At 48.9% G+C, this 9670-nt stretch overlaps 1 protein-coding gene across 1 annotated transcript in view; it reads left to right on the top strand.

The window, feature by feature from the left end:
* The window catches only part of ATL1 (atlastin GTPase 1), a 22961-nt gene that overhangs the window by 3060 nt on the left and 10231 nt on the right, over positions 1 to 9670 (top strand). The window contains exons 2-8 of the mRNA XM_031066214.1: positions 993 to 1240; positions 2041 to 2175; positions 3079 to 3183; positions 3382 to 3432; positions 5054 to 5110; positions 8000 to 8092; positions 9089 to 9227. Coding sequence (XP_030922074.1) covers positions 993 to 1240; positions 2041 to 2175; positions 3079 to 3183; positions 3382 to 3432; positions 5054 to 5110; positions 8000 to 8092; positions 9089 to 9227 — 828 coding nt within the window. The remainder of the gene's footprint in view (positions 1 to 992; positions 1241 to 2040; positions 2176 to 3078; positions 3184 to 3381; positions 3433 to 5053; positions 5111 to 7999; positions 8093 to 9088; positions 9228 to 9670) is intronic.

The following is a 9670-nucleotide window of genomic DNA, read 5'->3' as shown; positions in this document are numbered from 1 at the left end:
GCAGGAATGTGTGTCTACAGGAGCAGCAGTGGCACAGGATACACAAAGGCAGCATCCTTTGATAGAGCTGTGAGACCTTTGGACATCTCAGCTGGAGAGCTGCTCCTGGTTTTGAGTCAGCCTTCAGGAAAGACCTGGTGGGAAGGACCAGAGGAGAGCAGAACCCTAGATAATGCGGTAGAAGGGATGATGAGAAGGCTTGGACTTCACTTTTCCAGCTGAGAAATGGCCAAGGGAGGTGCTATGGCAAGCCCTGTTTATGTGGGAAGTTGCAGGGATCTGTTTTCCATGCAGGATAAAATCCAAGGGATGTGTTTTGCCAAGGGAGGTTCCAGCAGGGAATGCTCTGCCTGTGTGGGGCACGGGGTCAGATGACCCCAGAGAAGCATGGAATGTCCACTGGGATGTCTGAGGCCAGGTGCAGCAGATCTGCTCTGGTTTATGCCATTTTGGGATGGATATTTGAGTTTTTGGATCTCTTAGCATCCTGCCCAGCCCTGCTGTCACTGACTGTCACCGACACATTTTCTGGAAAAATCTCCTTGCCCAGGATTCTTCTCCTGGGAAGCTGAGAAGCCTCAGAGAAAAAGGAAAACCATATTATCTCATTGCTTCTCCTGTGTTGTGCTCATGTGGAATGTGTTTGGAGATTATTTATCCAACAGGTGATTGTTTCATTGGTTTTCTGTGAATTGTTTTGACTCTTCAGCCAATCAGGGCCAAGCTGTGTTGAGGCTCTGGAAAGAGTCACAAGTTTTCATTATTATCTTTTTAGTCTCCTGTAAGTATCCTTTCTCTATTCTTTAGTATAGTTTATTCCACTATTCTTTAATACAATGTAGTATCTAAAAATAATAAATTAGAACATGAGAACATGGAGTCAGATGTTTGATTCCTGCCTTCATCTGGGACCCCCACAAACACAGGATCACTGACCCCTCACTGTGCAGAGGAAGGCACCAAACCCCTCTTTTTTCCCCCTGTTCTCACAGGCAGTTTTGCAGACAAGACTTACGAGTGGAGCTCTGAGGAGGAGGAGTCAGTGAGGAAGGCAGGGCCAGTGCAGGTGCTCATTGTCAAAGATGATCACTCCTTCGAGCTGGACGAGGCCGCCCTGAACCGCATCCTGCTCTCCGAGGCTGTCAGAGATAAGGAGGTGGTGGCTGTGTCCGTGGCTGGAGCTTTCAGGAAAGGAAAATCCTTCCTGATGGACTTCATGCTGCGCTACATGTACAATAAGGTAAGGCTGCAGCTCAGGGGGCCCTTCCCAGGCCTCTGTTCCTCCTTGCTCCCATGTGCTGCTCAGGGATGAGCTGGGCAGGATTTGGTGCTTTAGGAATGCTCAAGGCTCTCGTGAGTGTGGGCTTCACAAAATAAAGCAGAGCAGATCCTTCCCCAAGCAGAAGTTTCTTTTGAACTTGACTTTGGAGTGGGAATGTTCACATCTGCTGCCCTGAATCACAGAATCATTTAGGCTGAAAAATCCCTGTAAGATCATTGAATCCAGCTGCTAACCCAGTATCACCCTGCTCACCACTGAACCATATCCTCAGGTGTCTTATCTGTGTCTTGTAAGCACTTCCATGGATGGGCACTCCACCACTGCCCAGGGCAGCCTGTTCCAATGTGTGACCACCCTTCCAGTAAAAAAAAATTTCCTAATATCCAACCCAAACCTTCCCTGATGTAACTTCAGATTGTTTCCTCTTTTGCTGCTGCTTTTTCCCTGAGAGCAGAGCTTAATTCCCACTCGGCTGCCCTCTCCCATCGGGGAGTTGTGAAGGTCCCTCCTGAGCCTCCTTTTCTCCAGGCTGAGCCCCTTTTCCAGCTCCCTCACCCTCCCCTGGGGCTCCAGACCCTTCCCAGCTCCATTCCCTTCCCTGGACACTCTCCAGCCCCTCCATGTCTTTGTTGTGAGGAGCCCAAAACTGAGCCCAGGATTTGAGGTGCCTTGACAGTAACAGGAAAGAAAAACCTCCTTTATAGGGTTCTTATGGGGTTTTTGACACCTCCAGCAACTGCTTCTGTTCCTCCCTGCAGGAGGCAGTGGACTGGGTTGGGGATTACAACGAGCCCCTGACCGGTTTCTCCTGGAGGGGCGGCTCCGAGCGGGAGACGACCGGGATTCAGATATGGAGCGAGGTGTTCCTGGTGGACAAGCCTGATGGCACCAAGGTGTGTGTGTGTCTCTGCTGCTGCCAGCTCGTTTTTCTCCTTTTCCAGCTTTTGAGACTCTCCTGCCTTGTATTAGGTGCTCGTCCAAACCTTTCTTAGGGAAGGTTTTCAATACCGTGTCTCTATATTAATAAGTGAAAGATGTGATGTAAAAAGTCTTTTTTTAAAGAATGTAATTTTGATAATAATTTTTGACATGTGTATTTCACAGAGCTGAGGGGTGGAATGTGGTGATTTTGCATGGGAGGCATTTATGGAAGTGATGTAAAAACTTCTGTGTAATGAACAGTCTGTAGAACCACTGAGAAGTTGTACCCACTTCTGTGAAAAACACACGTTAAAGATGGGTTTAACCAAGTGAGGTGATGTGATGTCCAAGTGTTCCTGATATGTTCTCTGTGTCCCTCAATTCTGGGCATCCCAGAGTCTATTTCTGTACTATTCCCAAAAATCTTGAATCTCATGTCCTTGCAAACTCCATCTCTTCCCTAGAGCAGGAGTTGTAAAGGGAAGTTTCTTCATTCAGAAAATGTCACAGCAGATTTGGAGCATCCTGCCAGGAATATTTGTATTTATCTGCACTTCAGCACAGAGCATGGCACCCAAGTGACACTGAGGCATTCAGGGTGTGATTCCTGATGCTGGCTGTGTTTGGGTTTGGGAGGTGCAGTTTGTGTTTGGTTTCTGGTGCAGGTGTCTGAGGAGCAGAGCAGTTCCCTCAGTGCCTTGCAGGGCATTGATTTTGCTGCCTGCTGGAGTCACCCTGCTGTCAGGAGTGGCTTTTCCCCTGTCCCCCAGCAGTGAGGAGGCTGAGGCAGAAGCAGTGAGGCCCCAGCACAGCCCCCCAGCTGCCATTGCCCCCGTGGCACGTGGGGGTGCTGACAGGAGCTTTGTGCCCCACAGGTTGCAGTGCTGCTGATGGACACCCAGGGCACCTTTGACAGCCAGTCCACCCTCAGGGACTCTGCCACCGTGTTTGCCCTCAGCACCATGATCAGCTCCATCCAGGTAAGAAATCTGGGCTGGAGGAGTTCAGTCCCAGGAACTACAGAGCCTGTCAGAGCTTCCCTTCCTACCACTTGTGCAGCCCCACCTGGGACTGTGTCCCCATGGGGATGTCACAGGCTTTAGCCACACCAGCCACGTGTTAACTCCAAGGACAGGCTGCTCTGAGCGATCTGAAGTTGGTTTTTTATTCAAATACAGGTTTATAACTTGTCCCAGAACGTGCAGGAGGATGATCTGCAGCACTTGCAGGTAAGAGAAGCTTCGGGGTCACCTAATTGTAGCTGTTTACAAGGGCCTGGAGTGACAGGACCACAGGGAATGGCTTCCACTCCTGGAGGGCAGGGTTAGATGGAATATTGAGAAGGAATTTCTGCCTGTGAGGCCCTGGCACAGGTTTCCCAGAGAGCTGTGGCTGCCTCATCCCTGGCAGTGTCCAAAGCCAGCTTGCATGAGAGCTGAAGCAGCCTGGGGTAGTGGAAGGTGTCGCTGCCCATGGCAGGGGTTGGAACTGGGTGGGATTTCAGGTCCCTCCCACCCCAAACCGTGGTGGTATTTGATTCTGTGATTGTGAATTATGAGCCTGGGTGTTGCCATCTGGTGCTGGCTCAGTACAGGTGACCCTCTAAGGGTGATCCCAGCCCTGACTGTTGGAGACAAGCAGCTAATGGGATTTTTGTGACACAGGTGTCCTGCCTATTTCTTGGAATTACCTCCTGCTTTCTCTTCTGTTCAGTTGATTGATTGATTGGTTGATTAATTAAGTAGGTTTTTCCAGGAGCTTAAGGAAAGGAAAGAAAAGCAAAAGTCCAGCTGAAAAAATCAGCATTTGAATACTTCTGAATTATCTCAGTCCATAAGTATTATTAACAATAACACTTCTTTAACACTGAATTTATTCAGTGTAGCTCTGATCTTTCAGTTTGGATTTTAAGCCATGACTGTTTAACAAGTTGACCCATTTTTAGGCATCTGTGAAACACATTATTGTGCCTTCAGTTAGAAATTAGAGTGCAGAGAGACTGGAGAGTCTTCAAATCTAGCTGCTAGGCTGATTTTCGAGTCTTTGCACAGCAGGGGTTTGCAGGGAAAGTACTTATTTCTGAATTAATTTCCTTTCCTTCCTGGAGTGTTTGGAGGGAGCAGGGCTCCAGCAGCCCCTGGAGCACGAGAAGTTTCTGGTTGGTATGAAACCAGCAGCAAGCAGCTGATCTGAGCCATTTTCCACAGATTTGGCAGCCAAAAGCTCCAGGCTGGGATCTCTCACATGAGAGCTGAGCAGGGTGATGGTTCCACAGCAGCTCCCTGTGCCTCTGGGATGTCAGCTGGGAGCCCAGAGGCTCTTTGTGCCTAGTAGTGCTCACTCATAAATATCCCTTACTGCTCCAGGGAATCTGAGAATTCCCTCCAGGGACCCACAGGGATCATTGATCAGCTCCTGGCCCTGCCCAGACCCCAACAATCCCACCCTGGGCATCCCTGGGAGTGGTGTCCAAACCCCCTGGAGCTCTGGCGTTCCCTGGGGAGCCTGGGCAGTGCCAGCACCCTCTGGGGGAGAAACCTTTCCCTGAGATCCATCCTGACTCTGGGAAGAGACTCAGGGCCAGGTTTTGGTGTGGTGTGAAGTGAGGGTGCTGTGGGCTCAGAGCAGCACTGACCCCACTGTTTGTGTTTCCCTTGTTCATGACTGGAGCTTCCCTTATGAATTCTCCTATGGATCTGATGGTGGTGTAGGATTTTTGGAGAAGAGGCAGCTGGCCTGGCTCAGCTCCAGCCTGTCCCTGGGTCCTGTCCCTGTCACAGAGCTCAGTGCTGGTGCCCCTGTGTCCCACAGTGCCAAACTCACTGTCCCAGCCTTTCCTTCTCCTTCCAGCTTTTCACCGAGTATGGCCGGCTGGCCATGGAGGAGACGTTCCAGAAGCCTTTCCAGGTGAGTCCGAGGCTCCTGGGCTGCTCGGGTGTCCCGCTGGCTTCACCACGAGGTGTCACTGCAGTTTGCAGCGTGGGAGGAGCTGGCACTGCCTGGGGATCGCTCAGCTGCTCCAAGGAAGGGCTTTGTGCTTCCAAATACATCCAAAATCCCTCTTTCTTTTCTCCTTCAACCCCTGCCTTCCCAAGAGCTCTGTCCTGTCCTGCCAGGCTTGGAAAGCAGCTGGTTTTGCAGCAGATTTGTCACTCTCTGTAGTCAGGAACTCTGCCCAGAGAGGTTTGAACTCACCTGCCCTGGGAATCCCTGCTCCTGGCCAAATGAAAGGATAAGGATTAGCAGAGCTGTGGGAAAACTCGGTGTAAGTGGGGTTTTAACTTCAAATTAGGGACATCTGTTCATCCTTCTGCTCCCCAACCTGTGAAAGGCTGCTGGTAAAAAACAGGGAGAGCATTGGGCATTCACAGTAGGTGAGGTTGGTTCCTGTTTTTAGAGACACAGAAGTGTTTGGATTAGGTTGGGTGAGGGTTTGTGAACTTCCTAAAGTAAAATCCAGCAGAGAACAAAGCATGCTGTAAAAATCCAAAGAGTAATTGGGAATGAGTTACAGCTTTTTTACATTTGCTTTCCCACATAAAAAGGGAATTGTTGTCCTGGAAGGACTAAGGGGTTTATGAGGTGTCTGTGGTCAGGAAGTGGAAATAAAATTAAAAGGTTAAAAAATACAACAAATGGACAAATTGAGATTTTTCAGGTGTATTAGATTCTGCTGTGATAAATGGTAAAACTAAAAATATAGATGGTAAAAATATATGACAGGCAAGAGCTTGAAGGATGTTGTAACATGGTACAGCAAAAAGCCAGACATTAAATAAATATTCCTGCTCCTTATTTAAAGACTGTGGGGATAATGTAGCCAAATATTCCAGTGAAACTGAGATACTTCCTACTCCATCAGTGAGGAGGAGGCTGTGAGGGGAGACTTAAACATGCTTAAATCATTAGGGCTGGATAAGAGGCTCTGATTCTCCCAAACACTGTAATTGCTGTCAAGTCAGAGTTTGTGGATGGTGAGTCTTGTCAAACAATCCCATTATCAGTTTTTGAAAGAGCTGGGTTGATAAAGGTAACTCTCACCATGATCCATTGCCTCCTGACAGCCTTATCTCTCCAGGATGCTGATTGAAAACAAATGAAGTCAGCATTGTCTGGTTTAATCCATAGTTAATGGATTAAAAACTCATTAACTGATAGATGCCAGAGCACGCTGAACTAATTGGAACTAATTGTGGGGAATCATCATCCTTCAGAAGTGTTTCCTTGGGATCCCCCCAGGCTTTCCCTGATTCAGTGTCATCTCCATTAATGATTGGGTAAATTATCAAACTGGGAACCCTTGTGGGTGTGACAGATGTGGCAGAGGGGTCAGTGGTGCTGTGGCCAGGTGAGAAATGATCTCCTGTCTGCATCCAGCATGGGCTGCTTCCTGCAGAACGTGTTTGAAACGTGACAGTGTGGATTGGAAAGCAGGAAAAGTGAAGGTGGGGAGGCCCTGGCAGAGTTTTCCCAGAGCAGCTGTGGCTGCCCCTGGATCCCTGAGAGTGTCCAAGACCAGGTTGGACAGGGCTTCAAGCCACCTGGGATGGTGGAAGTGTCCCTGCCATGGCAGCTTTAAGGTCCCTTCCAGCCCAAACCATCCTGGGATTCTCCAAGTGTGATGGTGAATAAAGTGCAGTGGCACTGATCCTGCAGGAAGGGAAGGGAGACTTGGCAGTGGAAAATTCACATTTCCCTTTGTCTCCCTCCTCTCTTCACACTGCGGAGCCCTCACCAGTGGGGCCTTCACAAAGGCAGTGGTAAGCACAGCCTGTCTGGAACAATTTTACTTGAGGAAAAAAAAAATAATTCCCAATTCAAGGCGTGCATAAAGTGTTTGTAGAAAAGTGCTAAGCATGGGCATGTCTCTGAAGCATCTCCTGGTGTTTGAGAACAGCATGTCCTGAACCAACTCACTGGGTGCACTCACTGTGGCTTCTCCTGCAATTCAAAAAGGCCAACTCACTGTTCTGTCCTCTTTTTTTAAATTTTTTTCTGATGTTTTATGAAAGAGAAATAGCAGGAATATTTCCCCTCCCTCCATTAGATTTTTGTTCTAAACATAGATAAAATTAGGGAAATTCCAGTGAAATGGGTTCCACTTGCTGACGTGCTTATCCAAGTTCCTGAGGAGAACTCTGGCACCTCTGCCAGGCCCTCCTGGGCTCTGGCACTCAGGACTTCCCCCTCCAAACCCTTTATTTCCTACATGGGATCTTGCACAGATGAGACCTGAGTTTTTGATTTTTTTCTGAAAACTTTTTTTTTTTAAAAAAAAGATTCAAAGTTGACTGTTCTGGTATTTATTTATTTATTGCCCAGGAACTTTGAATGCCTCAATAAAAATTACAAAAGCCAATGATTTCTTATTCACCCTCAATCCTCTGCATCTGCTTCTCATTAAAAGTCTGTCTGGAAGGCTGCCCAGTGAAAAAGGCTGAAAAAATGAGCCTGTAGAATTCCCATAGGATGGAACTAAATGTGGCTGGAATTAGGGAGCTTGCTGCCTTTTGTCCTGGTTAGCAGCAATCCCTTTTCTTGGGCATTTTGGGTGATTGATGTTGTTCTCCCAGCCAGAGATTCAAACTGGTGCAGCACTTTGGGGGTGGGACAGTGGGGTGGTCTCAGTCCCTGCACCCTGGGACCTCTCATTTCCACCAGGAAAGGTGGGAATGCTGCTGGAGCAGGGAACAGACTTAGGGCCAGGTTTTGGTGTGTGAAATGAGGGAGAGGGTGCAGAGAATGCTGTGGGCTCAGAGCAGAGGTCACTGACCCCACTGTTTGTGTGTTTTCCAGTCCCTCATATTCCTTGTTCGTGACTGGAGCTTCCCTTATGAATTCTCCTATGGATCTGATGGTGGTGCAAGATTTTTGGAGAAGAGGCTGAAGGTATGTTTTGCCTGCTCTTGGTTCTGGAGAGTGGAAGTGTCCCTGCCCATGGCAGGGATGATCTTTAGGCCTTTTCCACCCTGATCCACTCTGTGATTCCAGGATTTTCCTGTTCAGCTGGGTGGCCTCAGCACTGGGGTTCAGCTGTGAGCTGCAGTGCTGGTTGTGGTCACACCCAGTGCCTTAAAATCCCACAGGAGGCATTTGGGGAGGGGGAATTTGCAAAGGAGGCATTTGGGGAGGGGGAATTTCCCAGAGGAGGCATCTGGGGAGGGGGAATTTCCTTGCCATGTTCAGGCTTCTGCCCAAGCCCAGCTCCCTGGGACTCTCTGGGAGAGTCCAAAGCAATGGAAGTCAGCGGATTCCCAAGAGACTGGGAATGATGATTTAGTAATTAGGGAGTTGGACAATCAAAATGATGGGCAAGGGCTGCTTGGGATCAGTCAGGAAATGCATGGGTGAACTGGTAGTGGAGAGACCTAATTATATGTGAGACAAGCAAGGCCCTAGTGGGAAATCCCAAATGGTTTTGTGTTCCAGTCATCCATGGCCATGTGCATTTCCCAGATGATGATAACATGCTCCAGGGCATGTGGTCAGTGATACTCCAGTTCCTTCTCTTTGTCCTCATGCCTATGGAATCTTCTCCTTTCCCTCAGAGTGTGGAGTACCCTGTGCTCCTGCCAGCTTTATCCCAGTATTCCTGTCAGAAGGAAACTCAAACTGTGGGGAGTAGATGGGTAGCACAGAGCTCTTCTCTCTGGTGACCACTGACAGGACCTGAGGGAACAGCTGGAGCTGTGCCAGGGGAGTCTAATTGGATATCAGGGAAGGGTTCTTCATCCAGAGGGATGGTGACATTCCTGAGGCTGCCAGAGCTCCAGGAGCTGCCAGGGATGCCCAGGGTGGGATTGTTGGGGAATCTCTGCAGGGCTGGACTCTGATCCTTGTGGGCACATCCAGCTCAGGATATTCTGTGCTTCCCTGTCTCCACAGGTGTCAGGCAATCAGCACGAGGAGCTGCAGAATGTCAGGAAGCACATCCACTCCTGCTTCACCAAAATCTCCTGCTTCCTCTTACCCCACCCCGGCCTCAAAGTTGCCACCAACCCCAATTTTGATGGAAAACTGAAAGGTACAAAGACAGAGCTCTGGTTTCTACCCTGGTTCCTTAGGAACTCTGACAGACTGCTTGTTCCTGAAACCCCCAAAAGTATTTTCCATGAAAAAACTTCTGGGAGAGCAGTTGGATCCTCCTCCCAGTGCTGTTCACACCCCCTTCTGCTTCTCCCCAGTGCAGCAGACAAATGTGGAGGGAAAAAAGGTTGCTACTGGCAATACCCAGTGATAGGAAAACTGGGAAAGGCAGGGATGAGAATGGATATTTGTGGATGTGGTGTTAAAGCTGCAGGAAATTCCTGTGCCTCACCTGCACAGGCAGAGCCTGCTTGCTGCAAGGCTGCTGCTTGTGGTAGGTGGAAGGCTGGTTCCACAAGCTCTCAGAACAGTTATTTCCCTTTGAAAAACTTCCCAGGGAATATTTAACCTGCCTGACTTATCTGATCAGTGGTTTTACTA

This window comes from Geospiza fortis, unplaced genomic scaffold (genome assembly GCF_000277835.1).
Source record: "Geospiza fortis unplaced genomic scaffold, GeoFor_1.0 scaffold23, whole genome shotgun sequence".
NCBI lineage: Eukaryota > Metazoa > Chordata > Aves > Passeriformes > Thraupidae > Geospiza > Geospiza fortis.
This window is presented reverse-complemented; position numbering and strand designations above follow the sequence as displayed.